The sequence below is a fragment of the Bradysia coprophila genome, unplaced genomic scaffold, assembly GCF_014529535.1.
Source record: "Bradysia coprophila strain Holo2 unplaced genomic scaffold, BU_Bcop_v1 contig_94, whole genome shotgun sequence".
NCBI classification, from domain to species: domain Eukaryota; kingdom Metazoa; phylum Arthropoda; class Insecta; order Diptera; family Sciaridae; genus Bradysia; species Bradysia coprophila.
The window spans coordinates 7061493-7076369 of record NW_023504022.1 but is presented as its reverse complement, the minus strand read 5'-3'; the positions used below and the strand labels follow the sequence as shown (position 1 = coordinate 7076369).

Sequence of the window (14877 nt, the reverse complement as noted above, 5' to 3'; positions counted from 1 at the left end):
AGGATTTGAAGTTAATTCAGCGGGTCAGCGCAAGAACGGAGAACTTCCTTTTATAAAAGAAATTATTTATGTGTGCGATTCGTATTGATATTTGGTTCGAGGGGGCGGTAAATGAGTGTTTTTAAATTGGTTTTATAGAAGGAAGTTTTTGGTTTTACATTGGTTTAAAAACTTATGGTTTGCATTTTCATCAATAACAACTGTTTACGAAAACGATCAAACGAAACGAAATCATAGTCAAACGAACTGAAAAATCAAGAAAATAAAGTTTACGAAACGAAAATTACAACACGCTCATTGTACGGACAAACCAAGTGATTATATATACAAGAGGGATAATTAACTACACAAACTGCTAGTAGAGGTAACATTGCCAATTGTTTTCAAATTTTCAAACGCGGACCAAAAAAAGAAAAATTAAAGAAAACTGGAAAACGAAAACATTACTCAAAATTAGCATACCCATAAACAAAAAGGAACAGAAAAAAAATTCGGATTACGGAAACATAAAATGGAAAAACTAAATTTTTTTTTTCGGTTGTTGTTGTCATCACACTCAATTTTTTTACCATGATTACAGCGCCGCCCGCTATTATAACACGAGCCGTATGGGAGACTTGTCCCTCACCATTGCGCGCGATACACGTGTAGTCTCCGATATCTTCACTTCGGATTGAGGATATCCGTAGCTCAGTGCCATCGTTAAAGATGCCAACAGTAGAAGATGGATCGACGGGGTTAGCATCTTTGTACCACAATATTTCGGGTGTAGGCGTGCCATCGGCTTGACAATTTAGAATTATAGAATCACCTGCAAAATGTGAATGCAAATTTGATTAATTTAACTGATTTAACTGAATTGAACATAGCATGGAGAAGATTGGTAGAAATTACTTGTAAGTCATGTCATTTAAGATTTGACGTCCATTGTTACGTGCATATTTAGTGAATCATAAATGAAATGACAAAACTTTTATTTCATAATAAAAATCTGCAACAAAAAAGCCTTCACTGAAGGTGAATGACGAAATTATGTCATTTAAGATTTGATGTCCATTGTTACGTGCATATTTAGTGAATCATTAGTGAAATGACAAAACTTTTTTTTAAATAATAAAAATCTCCAACAAAAGGCCCTTCATTGATTGTGAACAACGCAAAAGTATTGGCTGAGTCGCTTGTGGTAAGTTGATCTTTTGCCAAGATTGGCATAGCCACAATGTAGCATTTATTGTCAATGTTTCTTACAATTAATTTTCTTTTCCACTCTGCTTTAGCTTTTCCCAAAGATGAAACGAATGTTCTTCCACCAAACCGATGTATAAGAAAATCGTACGACATTTCGCTGGAAGCACATAATTAAAGCTCTTTGATGCGAAAACAATGTCCATTTGTTACGGAACGATAAAAAAGCAAATCATTTTTCTTTTCCGCTTTTCTTACAATCGTTTCCACCATATTTCCAACACATACATAGCTAAACATCATCATTCTTATCGTGTCCATTAATTGAATATAATTTTATACAGTTTTGCCATTGCCGCTTTGCAGTTACATCAGCATCGAGATTTTAAATGCACATTTTAAACTGAAGTTTTTTTTCCCTCCCCTGAAGACGCAAATGCCGACATAAAAGAACTTTTTCTCTCTCGCATATTTCCTTTTGTACGTTTTCCATAGTGGAAAACTGATAAATGCATTTTCCATAAATTATTTTATGTCTAAATTTGTAAAGTTTTTATTTATCTTTCTGTTTCTGCGTTTGTAAAAGAACGAACTTAAAATTCTCTATCTTTGTAACGGTGTAGCTGGAGGAAATGAATTAATCATTCGGTGTTCGGCTGGTGTTATTTTATACCATTTTCTTACGGAAAATTCATTCAGATTGAAAATGTTGAATAAATAATTTTTAGTTTTGCTAAAATTATTTGTTGTCAAACTATGTTTAACTCTTTATTCATAACGTTCACTCTTCCGGTGTATTTAGAGCGAAAATGCATTCAGGAAAACAGGACAGATAAAGTTTAATTTTAATTTCAATAATAGAAGATTACTCTAGTGGGTAGCGAAAATGACATTATCGTGGGCCATTTAAAGAAAGAGAAAAAATGTTTTTGGCTGTGAGTGTAGAGGGGACATGGACAGGACCTAGATCTGTAAGTTCTTAAACTTGAAGTCTCTTAGAAAAACGATGACAAGAATAAGCAAAGTGCTGCGGATGATCTTCTTTGTACATCAAAAATTATGATAAAACTAACGCAGTACTAGATTGTGTATCAAAAGAAGAAACAACCGACATATATAATATATAAATATTAGATACTTCTGCAGCCCAAGCTACTTTAATTTAGTCAGAGCTATGCCTGTACCCGAAAACTTTAATATAAAGGAAAAACGCTGATTGTTTTAAGACCGATTCGTTTTTAAACCTGTCCGACCCTCAAAACGCTTTTCAGTTCATACTCCGTAAAGTATAAGTGCCAAACGTTTCTACTCTAAAACACCATATTTCACAAAGCTAAACGTTTTGCACGGTTTTACATGTTTTGGTCTGCAAAAAATTTCCTTTGATAAACGCAATTACGCTGCTAACAACTTCGGTGCCACCTTTATCACAGTATTGTGGATTTTACGCCGTTGTTCCTCGATTTAATTGTTTAACAGTAATGGGTTTCTTGGCTGGTCTGCATTAGTAAATTTTTATTTCTCGAACAGGTCTTACCACGACGATCTTTGTCTAGAGATTACATATCGTCGGCAACATGACTAAAGGGCATATCTCCGATATCTCAGGAACTACTGAACCGATTTTGATAAACTTTTTTTTTTGTTGAAAGGCAGTGAAAAGTTATGAATTTTAAGCCCGACGTTAAGTCAACCGACCGTATGGTTCAGAAGATATTGTCGAAAAACTGTAATAACCAGCTTTTTTTAAACAAAATTTGTGAGACATTTGAGCCTATTTTGAATTTTTTTTATTTTTCCCTGAAAGGTAGTCAAAAGATTTTGAGCTTGACATGAAATCAATCGGCCATACGGTTCGGAAGTTGTTGTGGAAAAACTGAAAAGCCTTTAGAGAATACGACGAAAAATGCTGATTTCACTGAATTTTTTTTAAAGCTCAAAATTCATAACATGTTACCTTTCAGGAAAAAAAAAGTTTTTCAAAATCGGTTCAGTAGTTCCTGAGATATCGGAGATATGCCATTTAGTCATGTTGCCGACGATATCTCTCCAATGCTGAGTCAGCATATTCTGTTGGAAGTCGAAAAACCGAAGTCGTAATTTTAGTCGGGCGTAGAGGAGGGCGTGCTAAAGCGGATTTTAATTCCGAAAAATTACAAATCACTCCGAAAAATTTAAAATCACTCCGAAAAATTTAAAATCACTCCGAAAAATTCCAAATCACTCCGAAAAATTTAAAATCACTCCGAAAAATTCCAAATCACTCCGAAAAATTTCAAATCAATCCGAAAATTTTTGAAAACTTCAAATAAATCCGAAAAATTATGGCAAAAATCCGCAGAATTCCGAAAAAAGTCAGAGTTTGTCGGAGTTATTCGTAAATTTTAGAATTTTTCAGAATACAAATTCTCCCTGCCAGACACTAATATTGCCACGAAACTTGACTACATTGAATTGAAAAATTGTCAGAACAACCAGTCTGAGACTAAACATTCAGTCTCCCCGTCGTCACCAGCTAATTTTCCCCAGCAGTTAGAGTCCCAAAATGCTTCAAACTGTAATTATTATCGACATTTTACCGAGAACATTGTGTAGTCTCCTATCTTTCTGCATAAATTGAGGATTGCATCAACTTTTGCGGTAGTTTTTCATTTTGTTTTAATTTAACCACTTGATTTTTGGTTAATTTGAAAAGTTTACTTATTCTACCACCCAATGTACTCGAATAATAGCAAGTGTTACGAACTTAACCCGGAATATATTTGCAACATGAAACATTGGTATTATTATATATAAACGTGAGCGAAACAGAAATACGGAGCAGTTACAAATAAAGTTTATTTGACAAAATTCTTGATTTTAAAAAGATATGCAAAATTCTTGTGAAAATATTGCTAAAGTTTTTCCTTTAGAATGGTAATTTTCTTCTTAGCGAATAAATAAAACAAAAAAGCGTTCAAAGTTTCCGTTTTTTTTTCGTGTACAATTTTTTTTCTCTTTCTCTCTCAAAAGTTTCATTTAAAAAAAACCGAGCATTCTTCAGTACGTCATCTCATAGTCATAATAAATTTACATTTTAAGGGAATATTCTTTATGAAACGAAAAGACAAAACATTCTTATAAATTGCAGAGAATAAAGAGCTATGAATTCTCTGCGTGTGATACTATTCCCAATCCGAATCGAATCTCAATTCAAATTTGTTTTTTATGGAAAAATTTTCCGTCATTCCCTTTTGTGTACCACAATACCAGAATTAAGTGCTACGTATAATTGTAATTGGAAATAAAATATCATCGAAAAGACAATTTAATTTTTGCATATTTCCATAAATAAAACTAAAGGAAAAATGAATCGCAAAATGGATGTATTGTGTTCGAAAGAAAAATGGAAATCGAACAGAAAATTGTGTACATCTGTAATGCTATGCATAACAGCAAAATGCAAATGAGATTCGCCATCGCCATATATCTGAATTCTGAATAGATGAATGAGAAGAGGTACTTACCTAAATTAACATAAACAATATCTTCGGGGGTAACGCTAAATCGGGGTGGTGCATGAACATCTAAATGAAACCATGAACCATTTTTGTGTTGATTTGGTGAACGATTCAAGAACACCACTTTACACTCGTACCATCCTGGAAAGATTTGTTTTTTGTTTGATTAGTCTAATTTCGATAAACGTTACACAACTTTGATGTCGAAATGTCAGCTTTTCCATCTATCATTTCAATGTAGAAATGGAGGTATTTTTGGTGCGAGTGCGATAAAGTTCTATTTTATCGCATTCGTACTTTAGAGATCTGGTTTTGAAGATTTCGACATCAATTTACAAAGATTCGGAAATGGTGTCGCCCCATTTCTCATGCCTCGCGACATTCACGAGCAAATTTTCGAGATTTTCGTAAAGTTTCGAAAATACTGTCACCGTCTGCGACTCGTATTGATAATCTCACATGTGGAGCGTAAGACGCACCATTTCCACACAAGTATCGAAAAGCAGCTATTATGCAATGCAGTGCTGAAATATTTATTTTAAGTGCGCATGACTGAATGTGTAATATTTCTTACCACTAGGCGACAAGTCACTTTTATTTCAGACTACACTACAGTTCACCAGCAATAAAATCTTACCTTGATCAGTTTCGCGAATATTTGTTAAGTTCAATGATGCAGCACCGAATTGAGAATCCGTTGAAACACGTGATACACGTCCTTCGTATCCTTCACCGCTGTGAGTTGGATAGTTCTCGTACCAAATGTAAATTGGTATTTCTTGTCCCTGTTATCGTAACGAATAAATGAAAAATATAAATCTTTAGTTTGAAGTTTCATTAAATTGGAATGAAAAAAAAAATAAAAAAATCTTCCTCTCAACTAACTAGTCGACGTAATTTTCTATCGCAAAGTTCTATAAAATAACGAAGGAAATTATGTTTTCTAGGAAACCATTGTGCGTTGCGTATTCATTCTGCATAGAAAGAAAATATAAAATTTTTCTCCAATTATAAGTAGCTGCACTGCCCTTCAGAAATTTTCTCATTATTTCTTTATTCAATGCATTCAAGTGAATTATTAATTTTAAGCCGTCAGCAACTGGATATTGTTGATAAACGCTAAAGAATATTAAAACTCAGAGTTTTTAAACAAGATAGCCTTACAGTTAAGCGGACCACAGTTTCTCCAGAGTCTGATGCAGCCACGAAAAATAAACGGCAAAGTTATAATGGCAAAAGTAATTTTATAGAAGTTTCCAATAATTGTTTAATTTTCAGACATGTGTACGTACTTGATTGAAAGGGTAGAATAGGGTACATCACCTAGGGGCTATTTTTGTAAAAAAATTTTTAGGTCTTTTTTCCATAGGAAAAAAAGACCTATTGTGGGCACTTCATCTGTCCGTCCGTCCGTCCGTCTGTGTCACAAATAAAATGTGATTGATAAAAGTTAAAATTGCAATGCTACTATGAGCAAACCAACACCAGGCAAATCAATTATTATTTGTTATCTGGTAACCAATCGCTCATAGCAGACATTGCAATTTGAAAGTTTGGTAGTTGTTGGTAGTTGTACCACCAAAATATTTAGCAGCAGAGATGTTTACCGTTTGAAAGCTACGCACCGAATGACGAAATTATTCTGCCTGCTTGCCTATTTATAACTCAACAATTTGGTAGTTGACCACCACGTTGGTACTATGAGCAAATCAATACCAGGCAAATCAAGTATTATTTGTTATCTGGTAACCAATCGCTCATAGCAGACATTGTAATTTGAAAGTTTGGTAGTTGTTGGTAGTTGGACCCCCAAAATATTTAGCAGCAAAGATGTTTCTTACTAGAGAGACGCACACCGACTGACGAAATTACTCTGCCTGCTTGCCTATTTATAACTCAAATATTTGGTAGTTGACTACCTCGGTGGTAAATTGCAATGCTACTATGAGCAAACCAACACCAGGCAAATCAATTATTATTTGTTATCTGGTAACCGATCGCTCATAGCAGACATTGCAATTTGGTAGTTGTTGGTAGTTAGACCCCCAAACTATATAGCAGCAAAGATGTTTCTTACTCGAGAGACGCACACAGACTGACGAAATTATTCGGCCTGCTGGTCTATTTATAAATCGAGTATTTAGTAGTTGACTACCAAAGTGGTAGTTGACTGACTACCAAAGTGGTAGTTGCCTGACTACCAAAGTGGTAGTTGACTGACTACCAAAGTGGTAGTTGACTGACTACCAAAGTGGTAGTTGACTGACTACCAAAGTGGTAGTTGACTGACTACCAAAGTGGTAGTTGACTGACTACCAAAGTGGTAGTTGACTGACTACCAAAGTGGTAGTTGACTGACTACCAAAGTGGTAGTTGACTAATACGGATGTTGTAGATATGTTTACTGTTTGAGAGCTGCACACCGACTGATGAAATTAATCGGCTTGCTTGTCTATTTATAATTCCAAAATTTGGTAGTTGAATACCAAAGTGGTACTTGAATGAGTACCAAGCTAGTAGTAAACAGAAATTGAAAAAAAATGAAAAAGACCTCACCAGGCTTCAGCCGGTCTATTCTTGTTTCCCATTTTCCTCGATTTTCCCATGTTTTTCCAAAAAAAAAATTTATGAAAATATGGAAAATTCAAGAAAAATTCGTTTTGACTCAATTTCAAGAAGAGAAGACTCAATTACAACCTTACGTTCAACTGCTTTCTCAAATCTAGAAAAACAAAGTCTTAATTATGAAACTAGCCGGAAAATTTGTCTGGAATATAGTGACTTAACACGTAATCTAGTGTTCCCCGTTCGATCGATCTCCGGACACATGAGCATAAAACCAATTCAAATTTTTCCGCCTAATTTCCGATATGATAAAGATGTAATTTTGTATACAAAAACAAAGCCACATTTACTGTGACGAGGAACAATAATTACAATAGGTAATTTGCAGTCCCTCCCTCTCCTCCCAACGAATAAACTGTGTGTGTGTACAAATTAAACTGCTTAATTCGTAAAACTATTTGTCGATGCATTCATCCGAATGAATATAATGTTTTGTAGCGAGTTGGGGAGCATAACGTGTGTATTGTTATTGTGCTACTGGATGGATTTGCATCCCATAGCTTCGGCTACAATGTGTGGTGTTATCCATAATGTCAATCTGGAATATATGCATTGAACAATGCCATGATATGTGCTGAATCTCGCGTCGTTTGTATTTATAATTAAAATTATTTCTTTTTTTTGTCGGAGTGTGGAACACACATACAATTATTCCGACTGAATTATATAGATTTAAAGGGTAGACTGGATCACTGTGTAACTGAAACAACTACCGTGTCCCATTAAAATGTTTTATTCAAATTGTATGTATGTGCGCACCAAATGTTTTCCCATTTAAATATTAAATTTTTCAATAATTTTTTAATGATGTTGCAGTGCATTAACAATTTAAGTTTGATGGAGTGTTTGTGCAACTCGTTCGTATATTCATATCCAGTTTTAACTTTTTAAGGAGCTAGTTTCAGATTCGTAATAAATTTCATGAATTTCTAATGGAAATTTATGGCTTAAAACGAACCTCTACATTTTAAGCGTTCCCCCTGCATCAAGTTTTAATTGTTACCAGTTGTACCGTTGTATCGTAGAGCGAGATATTAAATTTTGAAGTTTCTCTGATATTAGGTTGTGAGATTGTTCGGCTTTAGAGATTTTAGATTTTGTGGAAGATTTTTCAAACGACTTTCAGCTGTGTGATATTGTGAGTTTAAAATTAAATTAAACTCTACAATCAACTAGAAATTGTTGTCTTTGAAACTTCAGACAACTTTTCTTTTGGTCGATTATTTAGAAAAACATCTCGTCTCCAAGGTTCCATTTATTCGAATCGATAATGGAATATTTCCTTTTATTTTTCACACTGCATTACACGAGAGCATGACACAGACACTGAATTATGAGCATAAAAAGAATAGAATTTCATTTTCCTTGGAAAATTGTAGTAAGACTTCATTGTCATCGATTTGAATTAGAATTGGAATGGTTCGTACTCTCGAAAAGGGCAAGGAAAAATAATTACATTATACGTTGCATCAATCCGGTGTAACAATTTGTTAAACCCATTCAGGCTAACGGTGTCATCTGTTGTCGACAGCGATAATAAAAAGAATCAATGAAAGTTTTGTGACCTGGCATTTTACTATGAATGTTTAAGTTATTGAAGTAAAAGATTTTTCATACCTAGAACACGAAAAGTGCGGCTTCGTCGCAATTTTTCTCCGTCCAATATGAAAAATGCTATTCGTACCACGGATCACCATGCTAACAAAGACTTTTAGTCCTAGGTACGAAGTGTACAAATATGTTAAAAATACCAGAAACAATTGAAGTAATAGATTTAAAACTAAACTGGTTATAGATGTTCTTGAAAATGAAAAGTGTTTGGCGTTTTTACAACTTCATCAGAAGCCTGAAGACTCATAAACCTTAGGGTCATACTTTTCGTCGAGATATTCTTCAAATCTTTTTTGTTTTGCCATGAACCCATGATTCAATTCATGACAATTTTTTACATTCTCACAATATGACCTATCATGGCTTCACGGTAAAAAATGATCTGTGTATCTTCTGCATAGGATGCTGCCTATCTGAATTACACGATAGTAGAAAAGTACATGTGTGAGGCATATTCACTGAATATTATTCAGACCAAAGTTGCCAATAGTCATGCGAAAACTTGAAGAGAAACGATGAGCGTATCATAGCTGCAACTGGGGCAGAATACTCATGTTACCATGCAATTTCGTTACTGTAATTGATTTCATGTAAGACTCGTGTTTCGCAATTTTAGCAAAATTTTAATTTGGGCTGGCCCGATGAGTATTAAGGCAATGCCCAAAAGGATTTCGGATTTTTTGTTATGTAAACAAGTGGCCTCTTACAAATTTTCGCCACTCAGCATTGCCAGTCCGTACCATTACGGACAGCAAATCCTACTGCCTTAAATCATCATTGATTAGATGGTCTAATGTCATTACACAGCGACGAATAGTTGATAATAATAGAGAATTAATGTCCGATTAAATCGTCCAGTATTCCATTCTAATTAATGGTTCCTGTCCTGATATAAAGCCCACGATAAATGACTTAATATACAATTGTACCGGTATAACTGCAACTGTAACTCAGCCATTTATTTGCACAAATATCAAATTAGTACCCAATTTCAAACGATATGAATTTCCGACTTATTAGTACTATAATGCGTGAATTCATTGGCAGACAAAAAGCGATCACACGTTTCAACACGTTCACACCACCACATCGTCATCCTACGTTTCAGCGCGTACCTTTTCATTTGTTCTTTATCTAACACTTTGCACAACCGGGTGTATATATCTATTCGTCTACCACTAACACCCACTTCCCACTTCTCATCGAAAGGACCACTTTACTACCGATTTTCCACATACACTTAAAATGGCACAGCAGTCTGACACGCTCTTAATTTCTACACCAAATGCGATGCTGGATGAATGAACAGTCACTAATAAAATTCTAGGCTTTCCGTAAGCTATGTATATATACATCCATCCACACACACATTTCAATAATATTTAATTTTGTCTGGGTGTGAGCGATGAGTCTCCAATGCTAATAACTTACATCTGTTCCGTTTCGTGTAGACATATTATTCATACGCCAGAGAAGGTGGCAATTCGCATTGAGGCAAAACTTCATCATGATTATCGTCCCATTATGAACAACATTCTAGATATTGAATAGTGGAATATAACATAGACATCTTTATCCGCTGTATAAATGTGTGGATGGGTACTCTGGGTACCGAGGGATTGGGTAGCTAACTGTCGTAAGCTTTACATTATAGATATGCTTTTTTGGGGTTCATGAAATGATTAAATGTGGGTCGTTGGTATACACATCGCTCTCGCAGAATAGAGAATAGAGATGTGTATTCAAAACTTTTTTAATTAATCAAACAAACAAGAAAGCCATTTATTGTGTTGTCCTGGTGTCTGCTACACGAAGGAATGAAGGGTGCAACATTATACGGTCACGCTGAAGTAATAACAACGGAAAAATATCCGCCGCACACACAATTTTCATTATTGAGAGCTCGACTATCGCTGGTGTTTTTTTCTGCGTTTTTGGTATTTTGCTTGCAACGTATGCTTGATTGGACTGCAGAACCAGAAATGACAATTTTCGGTGTTCCCATAAATAATGTTTTAAACGATTTTCATGTGGGGTATGGCTTATAATTGAAGTTCGTTATTGTTGCGTCTCAAAAACGACGAGGGTATGAGACGTTGTAATAAACCATGCAGATTCGGTTTCCAACATTGCGAAAAGGAACGGGTGTTTCACATATCTGGGGATTTACAATCGGTCAGGGTGGGTATGAAAAAAAAATCGTATAAAAAACTCGGACGCCCTTGTTGAACGTCTCTTTATGTAAATAACGAACGAAAGTCTGACCATATTCCCATATCTAACAAATTACATGCATGTCCGCTCTCGTCATGACATTAACATAACAGTTGATTCTAACCATATCATATTTGCCATCCCGTATAATAATGTTCATTAATTCACTTTATAATTTCCGAGAGAAAACTCATTTTCCCTTACGGTATTTTATAATGGAAACCGGGTAGAAAATTCTCGCTCAAAAAACAAAGCACATGTAGATGTAGTTATAAAATGAGGTCACTTTTGTCGCATTTTATAAAATGTCCAACCGCAATGATATAAAACACTATGTAGTTAACGCGGTATAATAAAATGTTTTAAAATTGCCAGCCCATACCGAGTGTAAGGCTTTGGGGGTATAAATTTTATTCAATTTTATGTCATCAGCAGCTCTGAAATCTATGATTCGCTCTCACGAAAATAACACACAAAAATGTCAATTTTCAGTGAATTGGAAGTTTCGTTTAGCCGGTTTTTTTTTTCGTAAAATGATCGAAGAGCCTAGCGGCAGCATTTTCGACAACATATGACAACATATATTTGCTGTTAATTGATTGTTACGATTAATGCAGTGGAATAAATTAAAATTTAGTGTTCCATTCCACCAATAACTCCCGTTTTTCTACAGGAAACTTCGATTGGTCTGTAGAGGCGGCACAATTTTCTTTTTAAGGCCCGTCATTGGGAAATGACAGTACAGTTTCCCGAAAATGTATGGAAAATTTTATCACAAATATTCACCGAAAAAATTCAAAGAAACTCACCTCTTATGCTTTCCATTGTATTCGGACATAGTCTCTTTAGGTCGCCAAGGCATATTTGAACACTAAAACACTTTTTACTCGATGAAAAAACAAAAAGTTTTTTTTTGTTTTGTCGCGACAAAAACACAGAAAATATTTCGACACAATTGTGACACTCCGCTATTATAAGTACTAGAATGAATGTTTGCTGTGTTCACTTTAGTAAGCTAACAAGACTTCGCTGAGTCTAATTATACCAACTCTTTGAATAAAAATATCGGCTGAGGTCGAATAATTGTCCGCTGAGCTTTAACAAACCTCCGCTGAGCTCTTAATAATTCTCTAATGAGCTCTAATAATTCTCCGCTAGGCTTCAGTAAGAGTCCGTCAGACCTTAGCACGTAGTAGTAAGGCAATGAAGCAAAGCGAACACTCAATAAGCATCAGCGGATACCTAATAATTGTTGCTATGATTTAATAAGACTCCACTTAGCTTTGGCAGATCTCCGCTGAGTGTCCGATTAGCTCCATTAAGCGTTCCTGAAACTTCCTTAGGCCTAACGGACACTTCCTGAAGCTTAGCGGAGAATTATTAGAGCTCAGCGGAGGTTTGTTAAAGCTCAGCGAAGAATTATTAGAGCTCAGCGGAGAATTCTTCGACCTCAGCCGATATTTTTATTCAAAGAGGTGGCATAATTAGACTTCGCGAAGTCGTCTCAGCTTACTTAAGAGAAACGAACATTTATTTACACTCAGTGCAGTCTTACGAGAGGCTAAATTTTTAATAAATGCTCTCCCATCGTTGAAAGAATGTCCGCTGAGCTCTCGTAAAGCTTTAAAAAATGGTCGATGAGCATTATTAAATGTATACACTACCCTTTGTCAACTGTTTCATGATTTTTATAATATGTCCGACACTTTTTTGAATGAAGATATTTTACCGCCGAAGTGAACACAGCAAACATTCATTCCAGTACTTATAGTAGCGGAGTGTCACAGTTGTGTCGAAATATTTTCTGTGTTTTTGTTGCGACAAAACAAAAAAAAACTTTTTGTTTTTGCATCGAGTAAAAAGTGTTTAGTGTTCAAATATGCCTTGGCGACTTAAAGAGACTATGCCCGAATACAATGGAAAGCATAAGAGGTGAGTTTCTTTGAATTTTTTCGGTGAATTTTTGTGAAATTTTCCATACATTTTCGGGAAACTGTCCTGTCATTTCCCAATGACGGGCCTTAAGTACTTCATTCTTTGCGCTCTATTTTTTTGATGAAATAACTTCACTTTGGTAAAAATCCATTAAAAGGCATAGCAGTGAAGTTGGTCTCGATTCCGAGATAAATATAGCGCTGACATTAGTATTAGGCTAATACTATTTGCTGACTGGAAATGTAATAGAACTCTACAGAAATCTATCACATTTCACATTTGGTTTCCAAACAGAATATCCCTATGACCATGTCATGTATGTTCGACGTTGATTGAATAAAATGCAAATCTAGTACGTAAACCAACCCTGTAAGTGATAACGTAAATATTTCGCTAGTTTAAATCTCCATCGTTATTTCAGTGTCAGATCAATAAATCTATGTGAAATAACTCTAGGATTCGTAATTCTATAGGGGGTCATAACTATCAAGCTTTTATTACTTGGGTAAGCAGTCAATTCTCTTGAGGATTCCGGAGACAGTTTATATGTCAACCGCGTACAGCGAGAAAGAAAGAAACCCCACCGTTTCCATAACGAAGCACCATGGTGTATATGTAACATTGCACCGAAATAACAAACAATCATATAGGTACAACGTTGCACATAATTATTTTGGGTTTATACTTTGTATTACCGTTCGATAAATTTATTAAATGAAACTATTTTAAAGCAATATCTAAACGAGCAATGTCTGTTTCTGATTTTGTGTGCAAGTGTAACTAATATTCCGTTCTATTCATTTCAACGTGTCCATGACACGCAGCCTTATTGAAGAAAATCGTGTTGATGTCATCAAAGTAAGATTAATTTTCTCCTGTACACAATGTGTATACACACCAACCGATGGGTATAAAACAAGAATTCCGTCAGACTGATGAGTTATTACTTTGATTAAATTGGAAACAATTTATATCATGGTCAGACCATTAGATTAGATATTGCAACTGGGAGAAATTGATTGATGATTCAGTACAAAGAAAATTAATTAAAACATTTTCTCGAGAAGGCACTTTATACACTGGCTGATGGGATAGCGAAAATTATTTTTGGTTTTAATAATTGGAAGTAAGAAACAACCAGATTTTATTTCTCACTGTTTTCGTTACTAATTACTGTCTCAAGAAAAAAGTTGTGGCATATTAGTATGCAATTCTGTGACGGAATGGAACTGTTTCTTGCCTCTTTATAACAAAAGGGACATAATTACACGGAAAAAAGAGTGAAGCTTCAGAGTGCGAGAAAAACTTTTTCACATTACGTTGTTAATAAACGACGATGTAAATACCCTACTAAGTCGCAAAATTTAACAATAGTTAGGAAAAGTTTCTTTTGCACTCTTAAACCATCAGAGATGTCTCATATCGAGCAAATATTTAGTAATGATAGGTTTGTTCCATGGCTGTATGAATTGTCAAATTGCTGTCCATAACATAACCTCATTAACATTTGTATGTAAAATCACGCAGGCTATGTCGCGCATGTTGTCAAAGATTGGGTTTCCAGCCAACAAACTTACAGAAAATTCTATCTGAAATACCTACGACAAACCTCATTCACATCTGTTGACAATCTGAAATACGTTTTAACAGGAAGTGGCAAAAATAATCCCAACATAAGGAGACTAGTCATAGATGTATGTACATGAATGTTAAGCGAATAATGAGCAACATGTAACACATTTTTACATGGAAAATATAATTTCATTTTTCTTAAGATTCGCTAAACATGTCCATGCTAACACTAACC

The 14877-nt window shown here is 34.9% G+C and overlaps 1 protein-coding gene across 10 annotated transcripts in view; it reads right to left on the bottom strand.

The window, feature by feature from the left end:
• Window positions 1–14877, bottom strand: part of LOC119085176 (protein turtle) — a 215078-nt gene that overhangs the window by 26037 nt on the left and 174164 nt on the right. For all 10 annotated transcript variants that reach the window (XR_005089247.1, XR_005089246.1, XM_037195478.1 and 7 more), the window contains exons 4-6: window positions 5323–5470; window positions 4692–4826; window positions 570–811 (exon numbers count right to left, since the gene is read on the bottom strand). Coding sequence is in view for 8 of the 10 variants with exons in the window: in XM_037195478.1 (XP_037051373.1) it covers window positions 570–811; window positions 4692–4826; window positions 5323–5470 (525 nt within the window). In the remaining 2 variants the exon portion in view is untranslated. The remainder of the gene's footprint in view (window positions 1–569; window positions 812–4691; window positions 4827–5322; window positions 5471–14877) is intronic.